Genomic DNA, 26001 nt, shown 5'->3' with positions numbered 1-26001 from the left:
AGGGGAGGATCCTATAGGGGGCGTTTCCTAAAGGGTTATGAGCCACGTGTTTACTTGAGAGTTCCTAGGCACGTCTGTTCTGTCTGTTAATAATAATAATTTATTTGTTGTCGAGAGGGTAATGGCGTAGCTCGTTTTAATCATACTTATGTTTAAGTCCTGCATCCTCCACCACGGCACAGTGCTGCATATGTTTTCCTATAAACAGACCAATGCTTAAGTTATGGAACGCTGCGGGGAAAAGGAGTTACGCCTTCCTAACCAGCTCTCTCCTTCCGCTGTCATCGGACACAATGGGCTGATGTCTTTATACTTGAGTAATTTGAGGATTCCTTCTTTCTATCAATGTGTCATTCAAAGATGGGCGAGCTGGCAGAAAGCAGGGGGTGGAACACTAAAGGAGCCGTACAGGAGATGAGGTTGGAAACCAGACCATTTGGGGATCTAAGTATATAACGGATCTTAGAAGAAATTCATTAATGTATCAACATTGGATTGACTCAGGAATCATTTGCATTAAAGATATGCCATAAGCTTCAGGACAAAAGGAATTGGGTAAGTGAATTATTCATTATTAGAAAGGCAATCCCTAAAAAATGGCTCCTGCTTCTAAATAATAGAAGCAAAACCCAAAGATTACATTGACAATGTACACATGGCTCTGACAGGATGTAATTTTAAAACAATATACAAGCAGACATCATACTGTGCATACAGACATACTGGGAAGCTGTGCTTCATAGTCCTGTTCAGTAAAGCAAGCTCACACCCTACATAAGAGAATGGAGACACTTGAGTCCTACTATTGTTGAATCAACATCAACTAGTTCATTTATGAGCATTAATGAGTTCTTATAACTATAATTATGCAGTGTTATAAGCTGATTATAATACATTATAAGAATGTTCATAATGCATCAGACATTGGGTGCATAACAAGTATTAGTGTATTACCGCTTCATTTATTATGCTCTGATTCTTCCTTTGAATAAGATTACATTGACAATGTACACATGGTTCTGACAGGATGAAATTGTAAAACAATATAAGCAGACATCATACATACAGACATACTGGGAAGCTGTGGTTGACAAACAGCAAGTCAAATAATGTATGGCAGCTACAGACAATTTCTCCAGAGGGTCAATTGCCAGAATTCAATTTTCAAATATTACATGACATTCTTCCAAATATGTAAAACCTGTACAAATGGAAGCTTGCCCCTACTCCTCTGTGTGCTGTGTGTTTGGTCACAGAGGAGACAGACATTCTGTGTGTTTCATGTCGATGCTTGGGCGACTCAAGCTGCTGCCCTTATCTCGTCTCTGTTCAAAGTGGAATTTACACAGAAATAGCCAAATATCATTCTGGGTCTTAACACACCCCATAGTGAAATATATAGCCTAGTGTAAACCTTATACTAATAATAGCAAAATTGTCTATCTACAAAACTTGGATGATATTCAAAGATGACCAACAAAAGTTGTATAAGGCAGACAGTGTGTTTTTCTTTCTGAGTTCATGTTAAATATCAAAATTGATCTTTTGGTTGATGAAGTCAGAGATAATGAAATCTGGGCACATATTTTGTGGTTGCTGAATTAGAACACCCAATAAAATGTTTATGTTTAATGAAGACTTTCCTCTTTGTATGTACTGTATATATTTTCCTTTGTACAATGTATTGGTATGTACTATACATTTCATGTTTAGTATTTGATGTGTATTGTAATGTTTCAAAAATAATAAATACGTTAATTAATTAATCTTACCACCAGACACAACATGAACAAATGAATGATACACATCAGGACAGTAACTTCAACTTCAGTATTTTAGGTGTACAGAAACCTCTACTCATGTTGTATGAGCAATATCTTCCATAAAACGTAGTTGATTGATTTGAATAATAATTACTACCACTGCACAAACAGTAAAAAATGATATGCCTACAATTTACGAGTTTAATGTATCCTATGTTATGATACACTATCAAATTGACTCTGTATTCATTATGATCTGTCAATAGGTCAATTAATTTGTCTTCTCTGTGGGTTGTATATTCTTCATTCGTTATACAAATTAATTATAATTATTATCTTTCAAAGTTCGTTTATGATTCATTCAAAGCATTAAAATAAATGAGAAACAGAGCTACCTTTAAGAAATACGTATATATACCCCCCCCCCTATAGGATCCGCCTCCTTGCTGTGGTCTGCATACTCGATTGTCCAGAGCAGCGGCAGATTCCTGAGCCTGCAGACGGACACAGAGACCCGCCTGCCGCAGCGCCGGTGAATACCTCCGCTGTTTCTAACCTCAACACACAATTTATCAAAGATCAGGAAGCAGGGAATGCGTGTGGCTGATTTAGTTGTAACATAAAGGAAGTTGCAGAAAAGTTCGATCCGTCCTGAGTACACATGAAGTCACGTGACTCTTCAGTCTGTAATGTGTGTTTCCTGTGTTTGATCACTGCAGCTGATCTCGGAGGACTTCACCCACCATGGACATCTCCTTTGCGGGCAAACGAGCTTTAGTGACCGGAGCAGGAAAAGGTGAACGCAACAATACTAGGCTGCACACAACAAACAAGACACAGAAGACGTTTACAGTGCGTGCAGTGACACCAGCAGGCTGATTTAAGCATCACTTTATGGCATGCTGTTTTCATATTTACTTCATATGAGAGCAGGTTGCTACACTAGTTAGCTCTTTGTTAGCACTAGTTAGACATCTGGTCACATTAGTTTGGCATTATGTAGAGTTAGTCACTCGTTTTTTAGCAAACAGTGGAACTATTTTCTGACTAAGTTTCTTACAAGTAGCACCAAAATCCAGACTGGTCAGCTTGTTGACACTAGTGGCCCTCTGGACTGAATTAGAAGCAGTGTGGGACATGAGGAAATCATATTTACTTCGAACTTGAGAGCCAATGGGAAGCCCAGGGCCGGTGTTGCAGTATAACGTGAGTCATGACAACTGGCGATATTCTATTATTTTCGTCATAGGAATCCGGGGCGTGTACATTGAGGACCCATTGTTGACTTACCATGTCGATCGCCTCGTTTGTCGTTTACGTTCATCTTTTGCTATATCTGCCTTCCTAAGATCACTTTGATGCACATTCAGTACTCGTATGTGAGGTTGTGGGTGAGAGGTGGATATCGTGACGCTTACAGGGAGGTATCGAACATTACAAAGTAGGTGACTGTGTGGATGCCTGTTCAAAATATTGCAAACTTGAATAAATCATTTAAATTATATATTTGTGTCCGACTTTCATTTGTACATCGTTCTTAATGTGATGTATAGTAGCTCTGATAGCTGTCCATACCTTCAGACAGCCTAAAAGTAAAACACAAGTCGTTTATTCACAGCCCGAACGCTCATCGAGATGACTGGATCACTCATGACAGGTTGTGATCAGCTCCGATTAAATTGTGATATCAATGCTGTAGCTATTCTCCAGGGAGCACGTTTTTTTATGAAATACCTGTATCCCTCTCATCACAACAAGACTACACTGTGCAGGAAAAACAATTATATACATGAAAATAACCTTGATGCATGGGAATGAAACACACAAACTATCTTCCGTGGCTCTACTGATATGTCACAGTAACGGTCAACCACAGAAACGTAAGTCCAGCGGGGCACACGTTGAATACATATACTACAGTAGTTATATTATGCCTTTAAGCCTATACGTTTAACCCATAAGAACCCGGACCCATTTCTACTTTTGAGGAAATTAAGGGGAACGTCATTTAGACTAAATAGACCACCTAGAACACATTTATGACAAGTAACCCCCCCAGTGTGAAATATCTGAAATGTGACATATATGTCACATTGGGCTTTAATGGTAAAGTAACTCTTATTTATAACTTCATTAATGAGGATGATTTTTTTGGTTTACATGTGTGTGAACATACTTTGAATTGAATAATAAAGAATATGTTAACTAAATATAATTGAATCAGCTAAATTAACTGAGCAGATCATAATCATATTTGTAATTGTGCATATATGTCACTCCGGGTTTACTGTGAATGTTTAGGGTTAATGTCTTGATGTGACATCAGTGTCACAGCAATATTTATGCCATTAGTTTCATATCAATTTCATCAATAAATGTTTCTACAACAGGTTATATGTAATCAGAATCAGAAAAGAGCCCAAGACAGCTTAATGTTTAACAAATTACATGTCATGTAAGCATTTGTATTCTTAAATGGCTTGAATGTTAACTTTAGCAACAAAGAACCTTTCCAAATGTAGCTAGTTATGTCACATGTGTTAGCCTGGCACATGGACATCTTGGACATGTTGTTATGGGAACACAAAAGCAAATGACAAGGACCATAACCCACCAGACTGTTCAGTGTGTGTCACTTAGGGACTTCATGAGATCAAAAAGGCTAAAGCTGTATAAGGAACTTTCCAGAACATTTAAAGTTCATGTGACACCTGTGTGCAATTCTGTCTGCCTTCCGTGTTGCACCCTGATGAGGACCCACTGATATAAAATGCTTAACTGTCTAAGTTGCAACCATGCACTGTTTGGAGGGCTAAGCGCAGCTTGACATATTTTTGGCTTCATTTATAGAAGGAAAGACAACAGTGATAGTTATGTTTCAGAATAACATTTATTGGAAATTGTTAGAACAATCTCACTCGTCACAGGCTTGAGCTTCAACATCAGGATCCATGTATCTGTGATCCTCTCCAGAATGGAAGTAGTCATCACATACAGAGCATCAACTAGTTCCTGAACAGTGTCCTTCACATGCTGATATCCAAGAGAGACAGTCACAAGATGGAGGAATAGAAAGCAGTATTCAATGTTTACTTCAGACTAGCTCCACGTCAGAAATGAGCATGCTTGTCATATGTCTATCTCCATAGAGGCTGAATCATCATGTTCATCACATAGCTATCATATGCCTCAAACAGTCCTGATGCTCTTCTAGGTCATCTCACATCCTGTCATGTTCACAGCTACAGCTGGGATACCTTTGTTATCATGTTACTCTCATACTGGAAGAGGACATTCAGGATTTTGCCAACAGAAATAATAAAGTGTGTGTGTGTGTGTGTGTGTGTGTGTGTGTGTGTGTGTGTGTGTGTGTGTGTGTGTGTGTGTGTGTGTGTGTGTGTGTGTGTGTGTGTGTGTGTGTGTGTGTGTGTGTGTGTGTGTGTGTGTGTGTGTGTGTGTGTGTGTGTGTGTGTGTGTGTGTGTGTGTGTCTAAGAAGTGCAGCCTTTACAAAAGAAATCTGCATTGACAGGGCTCCCCAACACAGTATGTGTGGTACCACATAGCGCACCCAGTGCACTCGATCTTAAAATAAACAGAAAAAAGACATGTTAGAATATTGACAAACATTTTACATCACTCATCCAGAATAAGCAGTAATGACGTTGTTTACATTTCATTAAGCAAGCAATGTACAGTTTTAGATCTTAGCTGTTTTCCTTTCTGTTCACAGTCCATGCTCAGAAGTTTCTTCAACTGCTCCAGTGTCCTCCCATAGTGTAAAGACATGCAAGTTTGGTGAATTAAAGTAAACATTTATAATATCTGTTATAGAGAGTGTTCACCCAGTGATGTAGAGGTAACCAATCCAGGGTGTATCCCAGTCTTCCAGCTAAATGTTGGTCAGGAAATAAATACAACTTATTACCCATTCATCAAGGTTATTTTCATGTATGTAATTGTTTTTCCTGCACAGTGTAGAGTCTTGTTGTGATGAGAGGGATACAGGTATTTCATAAAAAAACGTGCTCCCTGGAGAATAGCTACAGCATTGATATCACAATTTAATCGGAGCTGATCACAACCTGTCATGAGTGATCCAGTCATCTCGATGAGCGTTCGGGCTGTGAATAAATGACTTGTGTTTTACTTTTAGGCTGTCTGAAGGTATGGACAGCTATCAGAGCTACTATACATCACATTAAGAACGATGTACAAATGAAAGTCGGACACAAATATATAATTTAAATGATTTATTCAAGTTTGCAATATTTTGAACAGGCATCCACACAGTCACCTACTTTGTAATGTTCGATACCTCCCTGTAAGCGTCACGATATCCACCTCTCACCCACAACCTCACATACGAGTACTGAATGTGCATCAAAGTGATCTTAGGAAGGCAGATATAGCAAAAGATGAACGTAAACGACAAACGAGGCGATCGACATGGTAAGTCAACAATGGGTCCTCAATGTACACGCCCCGGATTCCTATGACGAAAATAATAGAATGTCGCCAGTTGTCATGACTCACGTTATACTGCAACACCGGCCCTAGACTTTTGGGGGCCCTAAGCGAGCTTTGGCTTGGGGGGCCCCCCTCACTCTAGCGCGTTCTCACTACACACTACACGGAACCAACTTTTGTCTTATGATGTTAGCACAAGAACACATATTGTATAAATAAGCATGTAAACACCGTGGGGGTCCGGGGGCATGCTCCCCTGGGAAGATTTTTTTTAAATATTGAAGTTAAAAGCATCAATCTGGTGCACAGAGCAACATTTATTATGGATACATCTGGATACATCTCTCAACACCCAGTGTTGAGAGATGTATCCATAGATCTCTTAATTTAGCAAAAAACAGAACTGTAAACAGATTTTTCTTTATGGATATTTTACAAATCACTTAAACTGTATTCTTGTTTTGTCATAGTATTTCATAACTGTTTTTCATTTATTCACTCTGGCTGTCCATCTCATAATGTTCACATAGAAACTAGCTGTCAATAGGAATATCATTCAGAAGAATTATAATTTCATGCAAAAATCTGTCACAAAAAGAGGTTGCACATTTAAATTCAGGTGTTGTTATGGCAACGTCAGTGGCCAAACAGCCACATTTACTGCTGCAAATACGTTCAAACGTAAAGCAGTGGCAACTATGACACCATTTCAGCTGACTTTTTCTCAGAAATACTGTCACATAACATCCATATATTTCAGTGCTAGGTTGATGCTTAGCTAAGCTAACTATGAAACCATAGACTGTATATATAAATGGACGTAGGGTCCGTGACATCACCCATAGGATTCTGCAGAGTTGCCGAGAAGCCCTTAGTAGGCGGAGTCGGCCACTCGACAGTGACGTCAGAGTTCAACTCCCGCCTGCTCCAAATAAGGGCAAAGAGGCGGGACCTGCTACCACCGAGCTGGAAGTTCCAGAGCTAGCTGAAGCTACCAAGCTAAGCTAACATGCTCCCCTTCTGCACACTGCCGTCGCATTTTACGTTTCTAAGGTAAGCGGACATAAAACTATTCAGCAGAACTATAAATAATAATCTAAGTTATTGAGTTTTTAGCATAATACTTCAGAATCTTAAAATCCCTTAACGTTGGTATGCAATTGTGCTAAATTCAACACTGGAATCAAGCAAATATTAATATGTTTGCATGACATTAGTTATTTATATTTTGATATCACTTAACTATACGTTTAATACATTTAAGTCAAGCTAAGGTACATGTGATGGTAGCTAGTTAGTGCTCTTACCTGTGAGGCATCCTCCAAACAGCATAATAACCAGACTGTATCATTAAAACTAAGTACCAGTTCTAGATCCTTGACTTTAGACAAACAATTCAAAAGACAGCATGTATTTAAAGACCAATCTTTATTTGAATGTGCCTCTTAACCTGATATATTAGTTATACAGTAATAGTATTGACAATCTAAAATAACTGAGCAACTCAACAGTCAACTTTATGTTTCTTATTGTCTAAAGCATTTATTATTTTCATTTTTCCCCTCTCATATTCAGTGTGGACGGATTGAGACAACGTGGTGTCCAGAGAGCTGCAGAGACTTCAGGGAGAAACCTCCGTGTGATGGACGTCCTGTCTGTTGGTTTGGAGAGGACTGAGGGTCTTTCCTCTGCGAGGAGGACCAGGCCTGATGGAGGAGCCCATGCTGGGCAAAGCTGATACCAACTGCACAGGCCTAGTCTGTCACTTTATTTGATTAAATGTGTTTACTTATACATTTAATAGGTTTACACCTTCTGTCCATATGTGCTTTTTATTTAAAACATTTGATTAACTTTTGGTTCACATTTCAATAAATTGTATTTGTATTTGCACTCCTTTCGTCCATTATTCTTACTGAACATGTTAGATTACACATTCACATCTGACTGAAGATTGGCCCCATTTATTTGTGACGTTGCAAACTCTGCGGTACAAGGCACAGGTGATGTGAAGCTCATAAAGTGAGGCAAATAGAAATAATCAGCTGATGGAGTGTAGATGTGGAAATAGCTGCATTCGATCAGCTGACTGCGTTTTCACAATAAAAGTAGTTTCTTAGTGAATGTCCTGTACTGGTCTTAAAATCTCATAACATCAGCTTTTAATGTTCCTCTTGGACCCTCAGAGAAGGAGAAAATGTTGTGTCTTTCAGGCATGTCCTTTCCTAACAAAAATTACAGGAAACATAAAACATATTATTGCAGAACAAGTGTGTTATTTAAGGAACGCGGTGTGTTTTTGTGTTTGTGAGAGAGATCAGCTGCTGCTGACGAGTCGACACGCAGCTCTGCATAATCACATGCAGCGGTGAGCAGAACAAAACACACACTTCAGGTATCACACGTAGCTATTTTAATTACCTCTCAAACTACCTAAACTAGTTATAGATATGTTTTAGTTTTACTGTCGGGTCACTCATTACTGGATCCGCGAGCTGCATGATACTAACGGGCTGTCAGGAGAGGGAGAGAGCACTCCGTTTATTATGTTATTGTAAATTACTGTACACATTTGAAGAGTTAATCTACTATAATTAGTTTGTTTAATATCGAATCATATCAATTTGTTTTAAAGGTCAATAAATAACAAAGAATACCTTTGACCGGCACTTTTCAAATTTTGTCCGGAAGATTTCAACTTTAACGCAGTAGCGTGTAGGGCTGAATGATTAATCGATTTTAAATCGAAATCGCGATTCGAGATGATGCGATTATCAAATCGCAAAGCTGGCGATTTTTTTTTTACTTTTTTTTTTTTTTTACAATTTTTTTTTTCTTCTTGTGTGTCAGTCATCCACACCAATCAGAAGTGCTGTGCTCCACATGTACCAGCCATTGTTAATCAATCAGAAGTGGCCCATGATAGAAGGTGATAGACAGATTGATCCAATCACCTGCCGAGTGCTTTTGAAAGTGCCTGCCCTTTCCAAATGGCTTCCAATGGAGCTTTCCTAGATAGTTTGGTGAAACAAACCATCTGAGTCAGGTTAGTAATGCTCCATCACATGTTCTACATCTAAAAGGGTGAATCTTTAACTGAAGCTTGACTTTAAAGCAACCCAACGGAAGTTTCATGTAAGTTTAGTTATTTCACTCGTAGCTCAGGCTGCGGGGGTGCTAGAGACAGGAGTATGTTGATACGACCTTCCTAGCCAGAGTTATGGCCGCATTTTACAATAAACTTCCATTGGGTCGCTTAAAAATAAATATCGCAATTCGAATCGCAATCGCAATATTTGTCAGAAAAATCGCAATTAGATTTTTTCCCAAAATCGTGCAGCCCTAGTAGCGTGGCGTGGGGAAAAAATTAGGGGAAGCCAATAATACGTCCTTTCTTTTGGGTCGGGGGTGTGGTGGTCAATGCAATAACGTAACCAGATGAGTGATTACAGCACCCGGTATCATTTTACACACATTTGTATCATACAGATGCAGGACTTACACACACCTGTTATCTAACCCAGGGGTTCCCAACCTTTATTGTGCCAAGGACCGGCAGATACATTAAAAAAAAATCGCGGACAGGTTGTCAATTTTAACTGATTTTAATATTTACTCACCAGCAGGTAGCAACAGAGGATAATTGTATGTAACAGCCTGAACACATACTAGAACAATATGCATCCAAAACATATTAACAACGTTTAAAAAAGAACCAGTGTCGTTTTTTGGTTTTTCGGAAAACCAAAAAACCGACGTTATTCAGTTTTTAAACCAAAACGGGAAAACAGATAAATCAACGTTTTGGTTTTGTTTGTATGATTTACGGATAATCCAGTGATGGGAAAACGAGGAGAAGGCGCATTATGAAGGAGGTGTGTGTGACACTGGCCTTTGTTTTCAGAAGATATTATGATAGTGACGTTCGTTCCGGTGCACGTCCGACAGCATTTAGCACTACATCGAGATTAAGATTAAACACATTTATTTTGGGAACACCCGCATATAGGCTACCTATGGAGTTAGCCAGATATGTGTAAATTACTGTTCATGGTCATTTGAAAACAAATGCCGGTGTCGGACAGACACACACACACACACACACACACACACACACACACACACACACACACACACACACACACACACACACACACACACACACACACACACACACACACACACACACACACACACACACACACACACACACACACACACACACACACACACACACACACACACACACACACACACACACACACACACACACACACACATCATGTGCCTTGGTGATTGGACATCTCCTTCATAAAACTAATAAAAGGGGGAGTAATCGGGCAGTTCGATGTGTGTAGAGGTGTGTGTGGTTAACACGTATCAGCCTGCATTCACTCGCTGTTCTGATGAAGGTAAACACAGCGAAAGCGGTGGGTAAAAAGGCACAGCTCTCGGCGCGCTGGTGCTGCACTTGTCAGAAGCGGAGTTACACGTCCCGCTGCCTCCTGATGCTGCCTGCAGCCATTTCATGAAGTGAAGGAGGTTTTCCTTCTATAAAACAGCTGCGGGCAGCAGATACCGTGAGAGTCCCGGACATGAATTTATAGATCAAGGCAGACTGGTTTAGTCTCCTGTTTTGCCAATCCGGTGCTTAAACAAAGGCAAGGCAAGTTTATTTATATAGCACTTTTCAACACAAGGCAATTCAAAGTGCTTTACAAAAAAATTAAAGACATTAAGAAAATGGCATTTAAAATCAGTCATTAAAAAGAAAAGCTAATAAAATAAACATATAGCTCTACACCCCTGGCTGACATGTCCTTAAAATGAAGTCCAAGTTTGAAATATATCTCAAATAATGTATGCACTGCCATTTCCCCACATAAACATAACAGTCTGCAATTAAACGGTTGTCTCCTGTGCGCTCCTCTTCCTACTTGGCGCACCGGTAACTTTCTCATGCACACAAGAGGCTGAGACCAGGCTGAGCCGCCGAATCCCTCAGAACATCATAAAAGCCATTTTCAACGGTTATCTGGTGAAAGATTAACTATGGCTACTGGAGGAAATAATATGACTGCTATAGGTGCGAACATTAAACACTTTTTGAAAAAAATATTATGATAAAATATTTTTATATATTTAGAATTCTGCAAATATTACGATAAACTCACAGCTATTTCGCGGCCCGGAACCCCTGATCTAACCGACAGGTCCGCACGTACTCTCCAGACAAAACTCTAATAAGCATTCATTCACAAACTAAATCAGGAGACCTTTAACATCTTACGTCCGATTCACTCCTTTTTTCCTCTCTGTACACAGCTCCAGTTTGGGCATTGGCCTGTCATCAGATTGTATTTGTTATTGCTGCTGTAGCAGAAGTTTAGTACAATTATTTTTGATTAAATACTCCAAATTTCCACGCTCCATAATTGCACTTGCTTCAGTTGCTTGCTACTTTCTAACGGTGGTGAGAGTGGACGCTATCTATCTTATATCGATTAGATTTATGATTCGAAAATTATAAAAGTAGGGTAGACATGTGGATATTATCCGACTGAACAAAACGTGCATTTATCAAACAGGTTTGTTTTCCACTGACCTTATTTCGAGCTATTTTCCAAAATCCTATGGAGAAATCCCATTGCTTTTTTGTCGAGGGAAACCGAGCACAGCTTACTTCCGGGTTTTAGGACGCATCACTGCAACACTAAATTGATGCGATTTGATTGGATTGTGAGGCAAGGGAAGCCAGCCGCCTCTGGCTTCCCTTGGCATGGCCCTGACCAGAGCAGCGGCCCTGACTAATCACAGGTTGGCAGGGGCATGACATGAGCCTTGTCTGATTGGTCAATCCCTCCATTTTTTTTCACCAAGGGAAGCCAATTTCGGCTGGCCTCCTCTCGCAACAGTGAGTGCAATCTACTGTTTCACCATAACATCTAGAGGGGCGCTGTTTCACTCTTTGTAAAATACTCAATGAGAATGGGAGACGGGCAGGCAGCAACACACAACAAAGAATTTCCGAAACTAAACTAAGTGTTTTTATTTATTTATTAAAATTATAACTACAATCCGAAAAAACAGGGGAAGCCTGGCTTCCCTTGGCCTCCAGGAGAAAACGCCACTGCTTTAACGGACATGTTGACCGGCGAAAAAATATTCTAACGGGAAATCTGAAATAGTAGCAGTTCTCACTATGTGTTAAATAGCTTTGCCTTCAATACATCAGATTAGAAAGCTGACAAAGTCATATTGCTAAATATCTAAATGTAACTTTTTGCATGGAAAAAACCCTCAACTTAACTGATGTGTAGGTGATCTAGTATTTAGTATTGTTTAATGGAATTGATATCAGTGTATTAAAGTCAATACTTCATTCATTTAAACCAATATCTTTCTTGATTCTTTGTACAGTATGAAAAATAGAGTCTTTGTACCTGTGCTGAAGTTCACTGCTGTGAGGAGTCCAGTTTTGTCTCTCACTCTCTGGTCCAGCCTGTCTGCATCACCTGGACACCTTAAACAAACAGATATATATGTAAAGTACCATGTGTACAAACAATATAATTGATTCTCTTCTGTTGAACACGTTGGATTGTGTATTGTGTATCCTTTTTATTTTACTGTAACTTTGGAAGTTGTGTTACCAATAGTTACTGTTTATTTGATACCCAATTGGTAAATTGCTATTTTAAATACAATTAAATCAAGTTATTTTGGTAAAACTAATGAAAAATTTAACAACAACAAAAAAAAAACTATATATCTTTTAATGTTTTCAAATATTATTTTGTAGAATATCTGACCCTGACGGCTCGCCACTGTAAATGAACTAGTGTAAATACAATAGTGAGCATTTTGGCTTTCACTAGTTCATCTAGTGAACACTTTTGGCCTCGCTAGTTAACCAGCAATGTTAAAAGACAAAAGTAGTGTGAGGTTAGTGACGAGTACGAATGTCACTAGTTCAACTACATTACATTGCATTTGGCTGACGCTTATATCTGTGAAGAAAACTTCTGTTTAGCAATGTAGAACCAATGTTCAGGAAAGGAATGGAAACTGGATTCGCCTTAGTCAATACACTGATATTTATTGAGAGACAAAACGGCCGGAGAATTCACAAAGTATATTCACATCTCTACAGATGAACTGCCCCGCGACCTCTGGAGCTAAAAGGGGCACAGCGCAGATCTATACATTAGAAAAGGAGTGGCCTATATTCCCACCTTTCCATCTAATCAATACCAGACATTTAAGAACAAAGACTGGTTTGTTATTACCAACTTGCATGGTCCACACTTCCCCCACAGGAAAGGCAAAAGGCCTCTTGACCTTTGTCCTCCTCAAGTTACAGACAGGGCACATGCAGGAAAGACTGAGAATCGCTAAAATACACAGATCGGACTAAAATATTCTCTGAAACTAAAATATCCAAAGTGTCTTACAATAAGTGCAATAAACCATGAGGATTCAAACTCAGAACAACAAGGAAAGTGCTGACACATTCACTAGTTAAACTCTGTTCTACTTTATTAACTATTACTACTAGAACAGTTTTAGCCTCATTCGTTTTTAGTAAGGTGAAAAGGGCTAAACATTTTGCATAACTAGTTGACATGTTTTAGAAAGTGTGTTAAACTAGTCAATTAGTAAAATCAGGACACTCCCTCTAGTTTACTAATGAACTCTACTGCCTCCACTTGTACAACGAATGGAGGCAAATGCTGTTATGCTTAATCAGGTTTACTTATTTCTGCATGTTGCTTGCACCATTGTGTCTCCTGTATCATTCTCTTGCACTATTTTATTTGTATATCTTTTGCACACTTTATTTTGTTAATGGGCTTTGTTTCTAATGTTTTAAAAGTGAAAACAAAACGTATTTTGGAAAAATCCAAAGGTTTTCAAACTTTTGAAATGTGTCCAACCCAAGCGGCAAACTCTGGGGAAGAGCCGGGACGCCAATACGGAAGTGCCACACACTGCAGTTCATATATTTGCCGATAGGGACTGGCTGCAGAAAGGAGCAATGTCCATAGACCCCCATGTTAAAATGCCCAACTTTACAACAGAAAAAAACATGTTTCTACCCATGGATGCAATACATATTATTATGAATATAGTTAGGTTCCACCTTCATGATTATGGATCTGTGAGTGAATTGTTTTCTAACACGACCCTTTTATTTATATTAGGTCTTAAAGTGTGTGCATAAATTAGGGCGTGGTCACATTGAGTGACGGCTTTGTCAAGTGCCTGCCGCTGCTAGCTTCTTGTCTCTCTGCTAGCTGCTCCGTGAAGCTAGCTACAGGGACTCTGCCTGCTCAGCTCATCCAGGAAACACAACTTGTAGCCGGCCGTGGTTGTTTGTTCTTCATGCTTATATATCGGACTATTGTGACTCGCTCTGCGGTTAAAACAGACGGTGCATGCATGCGGTAAGTGAAAATCGAGTACTTAGTTATGTGTTAATGATTTTAATTGGCTACGTAATGAATGTTAAGGCTTGGTTTAGTGTGTAAGCGAGTGGTAGCTACATCGGTGCTAACGATGCTAATCGTAGCCTACAAGTTAAAATCATAGACTGAATATATAAAGGTTCAAACGAAATAGACAAGTGTTAAGTGTTAAGCGGGATAATACTGTAGAACAAATGGCTTCTGTTTGAGGTTATAAAATAAGGTCATCCTTGTAACTGAGAGAGATATTTTATTATGTAGGTAGGAACTGTATGCATCGCTAAGGTTAATTTAAATTGGCTATGCTCAAGTATGTAGACAAGCTAACGTCAAAGTAGTGTATGTGAAATCAACCTCACAATAAGATGTGTGTATATTACAATTATTAATGTCATATTTCAAGATGATGACTTAGATATTACAATATGGTTGGTTGAGCTGGAGTTCATTATCGAGCTTACACGTTAACGTCACAGTCATCTGAAGAACGAACCCAAACCTTATTGTTTTTATTAATTGCATTACCAAATGGGTATCAAATAAACAGTAAGCATTGGTAACACAACTTCCAAAGTTACAGTAAAATAAAAAGGACCCTGACTCGGACAATACACAATCCAACATGTTCAACAGAAGATAATCAGTTATATTGTTTGTACACATGGTACTTTACATATATATCTGTTTGTTTAAGGTGTCCAGGTGATGCAGACAGGCTGGACCAGAGAGTGAGCGACAGAACTGGACTCCTCACAGCAGTGAACTTCAGCTCAGGTACATAGACTCTATTTTTCCTACTGTACAAAGAATCAAGAAAGATATTGGTTTAAATGAATGAAGTATTGACTTTAATACACTGATATGTATTCCATTAAACAATACTAAATACTAGATCACCTACACATCAGTTAAGTTGAGGGTTTTTTCCATGCAAAAAGTTAAATTTTAGATATTTAGCAATATGACTTTGTCAGCTTTCTAATGTAATGTATTGAAGGCAAAGATATTTAACACATAGTGAGAACTGCTATTTATCTCTCAATATTGTCTGTAAAAAACGTGGTAAAAGTTATTCTTTCAGTGAGACAACAGAGCAAGCTTCTACAGTTGCACTACATTTTGATGAACTTCATACTGTTCATTCATAATCTGATTGTCTTTGTAGCTCTGTTGAAATAAAAAAAAAACATTACAATTACAAAATAATGATATCTACAGCCCCTAAACACACAAACACACTGCTTTCATAAATAACACACTTGTTCTGCAATAATATGTTTTATGTTTCCTGTCATTTTTGTTAGGAAAGGACATGCCTGAAAGACACGACATTTTCTCCTTCTCTGAGGGTCAAGAAGAACATCCAAGAGGAACATTAAAAGCTGATCGAATGCAGCTATTTCCACATCTCCACTCCATCAGCTGATTATTTCTATTTGCCTCACTTTATGAGCTTCACATCACTTGTGCCTTGTACCGCAGAGTTCGCAATGTCACAAATAAATGGGGCCAATCTTCAGTCAGATGTGAATGTGTAATCTAACATGTTCAGTAAGAATAATGGACAAAAGGAGAGCAAATACAAATACAATTGATTGAAATGTGAACCAAAACTTCATCAAATGTTTTAAATAAAAAGCACATATGGACAGAAGGTGTAAACCTATTAAATGTATAAGTGAACACATTTAGTCAAATAATGTGACAGACTAGGCCTGTGCAGTTGGTATCAGCTTTGCCCAGCATGGGCTCCTCCATCAGGCCTGGTCCTCCTCGCTGAGGAAAGACCCTCAGTCCTCTCCAAACCAACAGACAGGACGTCCATCACACGGAGGTTTCTCCCTGAAGTCTCTGCAGCCCTCTGGACACCAGGCTGTCTCAATCCGTCCACTCTGAATATGAGAGGGGGGAAATGAAAATAATAAATGCTTTAGACAATAAGAAACATAAAGTTGACTGTTGAGTTGCTCAGTTATTTTAGATTGTCAATACTATTACTGTATAACTAATATCTCAGGTTAAGAGGCACATTCAAATAAAGATTGGTCTTTAAATACATGTTGTCTTTTGAATTGTTTGTCTAAAGTCAAGGATCTAGAACTGGTACTTAGTTTTAATGATACAGTCTGGTTATTATGCTGTTTGGAGGAGGCCTCACAGGTAAGAGCACTAACTAGCTACCATCACATGTACCTTAGCTTGACTTAAATGTATTAAGCGTATAATTAAGTGATATCAAAATATAAATAACTAATGTCATGCAAACATATTAATATTTGCTTGATTCCAGTGTTGAATTTAGCACAATTGCATACAAACGTTAAGGGATTTTAAGATTCTGAAGTATTATGCTAAAAACTCGATAACTTAGATTATTATTTATAGTTTTGCTGAATAGTTTCATGTCCGCTTACCTTAGAAACGTAAAATGCCACGGCAGTGTGCAGATGGGGAGCATGTTAGCTTAGCTTGGTAGCTTCAGCTAGCTCTGGAACTTCCAGCTCGATGGCAGCAGGTCCCGCCTCGGCTCCGCCTCTTTGCCCTTATTTGGAGCAGGCGGGAGTTGAACTCTGACGTCACTATCTGTATGTCATGTATGTCATATATGTTATGATGAATTCAATGGGGGACCCTGATGTAAACAAGACGAAAGTCTTTTTCTGGTCTGCATTATTTTTCTGGTCTGCATTCCCTTAACAAATGTATTGAGCTGTACTGTATTGTACCCATTCTGCAATCTGTTAATACAATTTTCAATCAATCAATCAAACTGTCGAGCCGTTAGTGGCCGACTCCGCCTACTAAGGGCTTCTCGGCAAATCTGCAGAATCCTATGGGTGACGTCACGGACCCTACATCCATTTATATACAGTCTATGGTCCAACCCCAAGCAGTCATATTTAAAGCCTTACTAAATTGAACTTGCCACTCAATTTCAACTTTCAATCCCTGATAGTTTGCCCTCCATCCTTTTTGTTCAAATGCTAAAGACATTTAAAACTCTATAATTGAGATCACATGTGAACCTCAGATCTGATCTGCGTGCGTGCCACAGCTCCTCTCTGTAATCACCCGTTGTGTTTCTTGATGTTTTGTCTCAGGGATCGGCAGGGCCACGGCTCTGGCTCTGGCACGCTGCGGGGCAAAGGTCACCGCGGTCACACGCTCACAGGCCGACCTCCACAGCCTGCTGCAGGAGGTACACCTTCTCTCACTGAGGAATATACCAGTTAAAACACTGTGCAATGACATCATCACAATGTGGCATTTCATTTGGGTTTCATCATCTAAAACAGACTTTGGCTGTCGTTAGGCACCATCATGTTTAGTTCAGAATGAATCTATAATTATTGCTGTGCTATTGCATTCCACTATAGTTCTTCAAATATTTAATCATCTTCTTCTTATTAGTGTGAATGCTATTTATAGCATTGTTTTTGATATCTTTTACACTTTTTGAGATATTTAACTTAGTTTGGAGCTTGGTAAAGAGGCTTTCTTCAGATTTTAACATGAGTGTGTATTGAGCAGCTCGTTAAGTCTAGAGTGCTTTGATCTCAAAACAGACTGGAGGACAGCTTGACATCCCCCCAAAAAAACGTTTTAAACTTGCCATAATTCCCAAACCCTACACTCCTGAGCAGGCCCGGTTCTACGGGGGTGCATAAGGGTGCATTGCACCCTCAGTTGAGTCGTTTTGCACCCTCATTTGAAAAATGAAAAGGGAAAAATGAAAAGTGAAACAGATGACATATATAATAATAATAATAATAATAATAATAATAAGAAGAATATAGTTGAAATAAAATAAATTGTAATTGTGGTTAAATAACATTGTCTGCTGCATTTATTTGGTCAATTTAAACGGTAAGTAACGTTATTATGTCAGGTGCGCGTGACCTGTGCCGCTGTGCGTGACCTGTGCCGCTGCGCGTGACCTGTGCCGCTGCGCGTGACCTGTGCCGCTGCATGTTCGTCATCTGCAAGGTGACATCAGAAAATGGTTAAAACAACCAGCCCTTATCGCCAGCATCTACTGCAGGTAATAACAGTTCAGATCATGGGGACATTACATTACCCGCAGCCACTGTCGTGGACACTAACGTCCTCCCGCCCGCCTCGCCGGCTTTGCCTGCCTCGCCCACGGAGGCGGAGCAGCTGCAGCCGTCTTCGTTGCCCCAAACACCGCCACCCCTCGGCGGCCCGCAAGTGCCAGAGGACCTCGGCAAAACAGAGCCTGCCCAGGTATATTTAAAAAGGTACCCAACTCGCCTGTAAGGCGCTCATTTTGCAGCTCATGGTTTCAAAACAGAGATTGGCTGGAATATTCATGTAAAAAAGATGCCATCTTCTGCTATGCATGTAGACATTTCGGTTCAAGTATGTCAGATGCCTTCACCACAACTGGCTACAACAACTGGCACCATGCTCTTGTACTTGATCAGGGACTGGGAAGGCATGAATCAAGCAAAGAGCACATAGATCCATAGATCTCATCATGTTGCTCTCAAAGTGCACCAGATTGATGCTTTTAACTTCAATATTTAAAAAAAAAAAAAAAAAAAAAATTCTTCCCGCGGGAGCATGCCCCCGGACCCCCCTAGAGGAGGTGAGGACCCCCCTAGAGGGTGTTAGGTCCACTTCCCAAAAATAGCACTTTACCACTGCACCCTCTCTAATCTCAGATGCACCCCGAGTCATTTGTTCTGGAACCGGGCCTGCTCCTGAGACATAATTCTTCATGAAAAACGTAGGAAAACCTCTCCTAGGTTGGAAAATAATTTATTTTTTAACAAAAACATTAAACAAAATGCCTCTTGAGGGCATGAAGTGAGAAAAACGTTCAACATGTCTCCATTAAGGCCCATTGTAAATGCAGCGTCATCTCTCATCACAGCACCAGCTGCACATCTTTAGTAAATCTGCTAAAAATGCCACATTGTTGACCCGAAAATGCACAAAAAGCACACTTCAGACGCTCAGGGTCCTTGACATACTTCACGCGTTGACATTTTACCAAAAGCAGCTACCGTTTTTAAACTATAGTTAGAAATGTAAGAGGTTTATTTCTCATTCAGAACAATGGAAAGGCTCTCCTTTCACAGCACACTTTCTTCATGGAAACCTTTGATCTCTGGGCTCACATCCAGGTGTTGTAAATGTGATAGCTAATACGGTTCTTCAACAAAACATTCAAATGTAAGAGGTTTATCTCTCATTCAGATCAATGGAAAGGCTCTCCTCTCACAGATCACTGCACATCACCATGGAAACCTTTGATCTCTGCACACAGATGTTTGATAACGTCGTCACCATGGACACCTTTGATCTCTGGGCTCACACACAGGTGTTATGATTAGGTGTTATCAGGGCTGTCCCTCCCTACAGGAAGATCACGCAGACTGCGTGGGGTCTCACCTTTTGGAGGGGGCCTCATCTTGCGGAAGGAGCCTCAACTGAGCTTATCAGTTAGTGTGGCGCGGCACGGTTTCGTCGCTGCGAGGCTCCACTAGCCCGTCCCCCCTACCCGTCGACTCTCGCGATTCGCGAAACGGAGGGCCTCATCATATAACTTTGCGATGGGCCTCAAATTGGCCAGGGACGGCCCTGGGTGTTATGATTAGGTGCTCTGCACAGAAACAAACAATGACAAGCAGACTGTCTCAGCCTATTCTTTTCTGTCTGATGGAGACTTCATACTGACTTCAACATGTTCCACATATTTTATACATTATTGGTGACGTATGGGTTTAGTCGAAAAGTTTGCAGTTAAAATATTCTGCTGCTTTTCAAAGCATTTTAACTTTCTTTTCTCTTCTTAATAAATATTCATTCACTACTACTTACATTTAATATCTAACTCCTTCAGCCTACTTTCAGCTAGAAACCATTCAACTATTAACTTATTCAGCTATTTCAGGACATTGAGGCTATACATTTTGTTGTTTATACCTTTTTAAACCTTTTCTTTTAAATATTAAGCTTCTTCACTATTTTTCCTACTCTTCCAGTTTAACATTTCACTTTCAAGTTTTCAACAAAGTCATTGCAATGCAATGCATTTGAGCTGTAACAATTTGATTCAAATCATTTCACTTTTCTGCATTTCTCCGCTAAATTCAGCAACAAATGTACAGTTTACAGCATTCGCACGCATTCTCAGCATTGTCTAGTTATTATTACTTTCATTATTATAATTAAAGATGTTATCTATTGACAAAGCTCACTAGCTGTACTGCACAAAAGGAGAGTACTTTCTTGTGAAAACATCTGAAGCGATTTTAATCATTACAAAGTGATTATCACAGTAAACTGCTTGTGAGTCAGTATATGCAAAATCCCCCCCAAAAAAGAATGTATGGTTCGTGCAGGATTGATAATTTTGTATACGCTGTTCATAATTGTATGGATCAATACTAGCTGTTCCCCTCCTCCTTCTCCTCCTTCTCTCTCTGATCTGCACCATCCTCTCTGCTGTGCCCCCCCCCCCCCTCAGTGTGCCTCCATCACCCCGGTATGTGTGGACCTGGCAGACTGGGGGGCCACGGAGGCGGCCCTGCAGGACGTGGGCCCCATCGACCTGCTGGTGAACAACGCAGCCTTCGCCACTCTGCAGCCGTTTCTGGAGGTCACACCAGACAAGTTCGACCAGTGAGAACATTTACAAGATACTTTAAAGTGACAGTTCACCCCAAAACAAAAAGTATATATGTTTTCCTGGTCCTCGCAGTGCTATTTAAGAATTTAGATTGTTTTGAGTTACCACTGATAGAGATGTCTGTCTTCTTCCAATTTAATATAACTAGATGACACCATGTATGTATCGCTCAAAGTGACAAAACCTATACCTGAACAACAGCAATGTCTCATTTAAGATATCGTGACCCTGTCATTCAGGACAAATGCACAGGACTGTGACGAGTTTCATGGAGGAACCATTTCCTTTCTACACTATCACCGTGCAGATGTTAGCATGCATCTACTCATGGAGAGAGGCTCATGCTCGTGACAGTGAGATGGAACTAAATGGAGGAAAATATGCATTCATGCTTTGGTGCTGAACTGTGCCTTTAGTGATTTGCAACTAGGAAGCTGCAGCAGCAGGCAGAGCACAGCCTGTTCTGTTCGTTCTGTTTTAAGGTGTCTTTCATCCCCAGGTCCTTCGATGTGAACGTGAAAGCGGTGCTGCATGTCTCCCAGGTACAATAATACCTTAAATCCTCATCACTACACCTGCATGTCCCGCATTCTAGGCTCCTTTCTGTTCTTTTGTGCTCTCTACAAGTACATGTTTTGCTGATCTTAACATTAATTGTTAACTTAAGTTTGTGTTTCGGGGAAAGGCTGGCTCTAACAGCAGCACTTCAGCAGGCAGGGATACTCTGTGATTTCCTGGATTCTTTCCCCCCATTCTGTCTCTCATAGTTAAAGTGTACCTAGGATGAAAACTACAGGCCTCTCTCATCTTTTTAAGTGGGAGAACTGGCACAATTGGTGGCTGACTAAATACTTTTTTGCCCCACTGTATGTATATATATATATATATATACACACACTGAATGAACACATAGTGCATACGTTTTAGAATACATTTCTTCTTGAGTTTTATATGTATCAACTTACAAGGGGCAGTTTGTCACAATGGAACTCCTTATATTTGGCTTTAATATATTAATTGTTTTAAGAAAGAAATTGTAAACATTGCTTGCTATATGTAGTAGACAAATATGTGTAAAATGTGAGAGCCCTAACAACTCGGGGAGTAAGAGTTATAGCCCTTTTGGTCTCAACTACAATAAGTTTCCCTTTATAAAGAAACATCCACAGCATACTGTTGTATTCCCTTTGTGTTGGGATGTGTGCTCCAGTTGAAACAGAGTGTGTCTCTGTGGTCAGATGGTGGTCCGGGGTATGATGGCCCGAGGGTCCGGAGGCTCCATCGTGAACGTGTCCAGCCAGGCGTCGCAGCGCGCCCTCAGAGAGCACACCGTCTACTGTGAGTCCAGAGCTGTGGACCTGCAGGGGCCGCTCGATAGAGGAAGAGTCCAAGTAGCTGATAGAGGCGTTCAGTAGTTATGATCAACTCTTTCATCTGCTCACTGATTGAATCAATAGCTTTCAGTAGTGGATAAACTGCTAAACATCATTCAGAATCAGATTAAGGCCAAGTCGGTTTACACAAGATGCTCTTTTGAAAGAAATGTGTACATATAAAATGAAAGATCTTTCTCTGTAAATGACCCTGCTATCCGCTACACATCCAGGCCTATGGTGTCAGTCCTGTGTTAGCTTGTATAGGAAGAGGAAGGGGCTTCTGCAGCTCAGTAAACGTCCTGTTGTCTCTGTTTCCTGTCGTTGTCCAGGTGCCTCGAAAGCAGCTCTGGACATGCTGACTAAAGTGATGGCTCTGGAGCTGGGCCCCCACCAGGTCAACTCACACAACACATCAGCAGAATGTTTTTGAGTTCATTAGATGTATCATTCATGAAAGAAGCCCCTGTATGACCTTTATTCTGTAACATATTTTATTCCTATGCTTCTCTTAAATTGTAAACAAGCGTTTCATAGTGTCTGTTTCATAATGTCTGTTTCATAATGACAGTCCAGTGACAGGTTACGGGTTATTAATGAGGAATATGAAATAAGTACGGTTAAATCCTTTTCATTTGTCTCTGGTGTTGATGATACGTTTTTAACGATGTTTCTGATTGAATGTGTTCAGATCCGTGTGAACAGTGTGAACCCCACCGTGGTGATGACGGACATGGGGCGGCTGGGCTGGAGCGACCCAGAGAAATCCAAGACCATGATGTCCAGAATCCCCCTGGGCCGCTTCGCAGGTTAGAGACCAGCGGCTGGGTGTACATGACAGCATGATTATACGATAAGCACTCAGATTTCCTACTTAGTAGAAGTACTATACAACAGCCTTCAAATACAAGTAACAGTCCTGAGTTCAAGATGTTGTTTTGGTAAAAGTACCAAAGTAGTATCAGCCAAATGTACTCATTGTGCAGAATGCCTTTTGTATAAGTGTTGTATCGTTATAACATATTAAATAATTCTGTTGTTATCATTAGAAAATACATATAAGAGTGTTAATGTATTCATTTGTCACTATGGAGCACATTTTGGAAAGTACTGAGTAAATTAGTAGTAAATTAATTAATTATAGTTCAGAGGATTGAGTTTTGTAGTTTGTGTTCTTATTTTCTAATGCGTCTTAGTGTTCATATATCAGGCATTGTCATGTTGTGTACACATTAGGGACAATGAGGGGAATAAGTTTGTATTCTCTCTCATCATAAATAAACAAAAGTAAATCGGAGCATGTTTGTATGCTAAGGACAGATCTGGAGTCAGGGCCTGCTCTGTCAAACGTTTAAAACACCTCCCTATCAAACAGACGGATACAACGTGGATCAGAACATTCAGTCTTCATGCTAAGCTAAGCTAAGCTAACCCCATCTCAACCCCCAGCTTTGGACACATTCCATCTTCTCATCTCACTCTCAAAATGGAAGCAAAAAGGCATTTAAAAGATGATGGACTACTATTTGAAGTTGAGGTTATTCTCCTCTTTACAAAAGACACATGGGGGGGGGGGGGGCTCTTCCCAGAGGTCATGCCAGGATGCCAGGGTGGGGGCCTGAGGGTCAATTCAGATTCAGGAATGTGGATCCAGCCTCCCCATTATATAGAAGTGAGCGAGAGCTGCATTCACGTTCTTCGTGATGACGTGTAGCGTGTTCTCACTGACGGACTCAAAGACCGACCGGCACTATTCTGATGTTCATGAATGCAATTTAATCTAAAACAAATGTTATTGTCCGGTGCAATGATGCAGTGTATAGAGCACTGGGTTCATACATGTGGGCAGCTCAGTCTATAGGGACTTGTGTCCCTGCACGGACCAAACATATATACTGCTCCAGAGCACATCACCATAGCAACCCCTTCACTCTGACACCTCTCCAATGCATGTTTGTGCATGTGGGCATTTGAACTGTACCTTACTGTGTTCTCCTTCTCCTCCGTGTGTCCCCGGTGGTCAGAGGTGGACGACGTGGTGAACAGTATTCTGTTCCTGCTCAGTGATCAGAGCAGCATGACGAGCGGGGTCTCTCTGCCGGTGGACGGGGGCTTCCTGGCCTGCTGAGCGGCACGTCGGCCCCTCGCTCGGAGGACGACAACACGTATAGCTTTGAAGTCATTTTGTTTAACAAATAAAATACAACCACCCTCAAACCTTTCTACCTCTTTGTGCTTATGTCTATTTAATATTGGCTCATGTTTATTTTCTGTTCTTGTAAGTATTATGAACACGTCTGAGTCCGCGACTGCTTTTACTGGATAATGGACATTTGACGACAGCTGTATATTAATGTTAATCCTTCTTTCATGGTGGTGACTTTTCATCATCTTCACATCAGATACATCCATGCCATCTTGTTTCAAAGTGACACATTGTATCGAGTGTTTCCCAACGTTCAGGAGACGACATGTGGTCACTGCACCTCAAAGATACAGCACGCATCGTCAGAAATGGCTGATTTCTTATTTTCTGGACTTATCAATTGATTAAATGTAATTGATGTTGTAAAGACGTACCATGTCCTTTAGCTCCAGGCTGTGTCTGTTGTAGGGAGGGTCTAACACTGTTGTAGGGAGGGTCTAACACTGTTGTAGGGGGGGTCTAACACTGTTGTAGGGGGGGTCTAACACTGTTGTAGGAAGGGTCTAATACTGTTGTAGGGGGGGTCTAACACTGTTGTAGGGGGGGTCTAACGCTGTTGTAGGGGGGGTCTAACACTGTTGTAGGGAGGGTCTAACACTGTTGTAGGGGGGGTCTAACGCTGTTGTAGGGAGGGTCTAACACTGTTGTAGGGGAGGGTCTAACACTGTTGTAGGGGGGGTCTAACGCTGTTGTAGGGAGGAGGGTCTAACACTGTTGTGGGGAGGGTCTAACACTGTTGTAGGGGGGGTCTAACGCTGTTGTAGGGAGGGGGGTCTAACACTGTTGTAGGGAGGGTCTAACGCTGTTGTGGGAAGGGTCTAACACTGTTGTAGGGAGGGTCTAACGCTGTTGTGGGAGGGTCTAACACTGTTGTGGGGAGGGTCTAACACTGTTGTAGGGGGGGTCTAACGCTGTTGTAGGGAGGGTCTAACGCTGTTGTGGGGAGGGTCTAACACTGTTGTGGGGAGGGTCTAACACTGTTGTGGGAAGGGTCTAACACTGTTGTAGGGGGGGTCTAACGCTGTTGTAGGGAGGGGGGTCTAACACTGTTGTAGGGAGGGTCTA

General features: G+C 40.5%; 1 protein-coding gene across 1 annotated transcript; it reads left to right on the top strand.

Annotated features, from left to right (window-relative positions):
• Window positions 1–2213: 2213 nt before the first annotated feature.
• dcxr (dicarbonyl/L-xylulose reductase) lies at window positions 2214–24953 on the top strand. Its single transcript, XM_034107639.1, has 9 exons — window positions 2214–2295; window positions 2483–2559; window positions 17801–17898; window positions 21196–21350; window positions 21857–21899; window positions 22596–22695; window positions 23063–23127; window positions 23422–23539; window positions 24755–24953. The coding sequence occupies exons 2-9, from the start codon at window positions 2508–2510 to the stop codon at window positions 24856–24858; spliced, it is 735 nt and encodes a 244-aa protein (XP_033963530.1). The 5' UTR covers window positions 2214–2295; window positions 2483–2507; the 3' UTR covers window positions 24859–24953.
• Window positions 24954–26001: the final 1048 nt, after the last annotated feature.

Source organism: Pseudochaenichthys georgianus, chromosome 19, assembly GCF_902827115.2.
Source record: "Pseudochaenichthys georgianus chromosome 19, fPseGeo1.2, whole genome shotgun sequence".
Classification (NCBI taxonomy): Eukaryota; Metazoa; Chordata; class Actinopteri; order Perciformes; family Channichthyidae; genus Pseudochaenichthys; species Pseudochaenichthys georgianus.
Note: the sequence above shows the minus strand (reverse complement) of the source record. Positions and strands in the feature narration are given on the sequence as shown.

What these genes read in the sequence shown, in the direction of transcription:
- dcxr (XM_034107639.1), top strand. Translation starts at nt 2,508, where the DNA reads ATGGACATCTCCTTTGCGGGCAAACGAGCTTTAGTGACCGGAGCAGGA. An exon ending in TGGAGCTGGGCCCCCACCAG is followed by an intron (nt 23,128 to 23,421) that starts GTCAACTCACAC and finishes GAATGTGTTCAG; the next exon opens with ATCCGTGTGAACAGTGTGAA. An exon ending in CCCCCTGGGCCGCTTCGCAG is followed by an intron (nt 23,540 to 24,754) that starts GTTAGAGACCAG and finishes CCCGGTGGTCAG; the next exon opens with AGGTGGACGACGTGGTGAAC.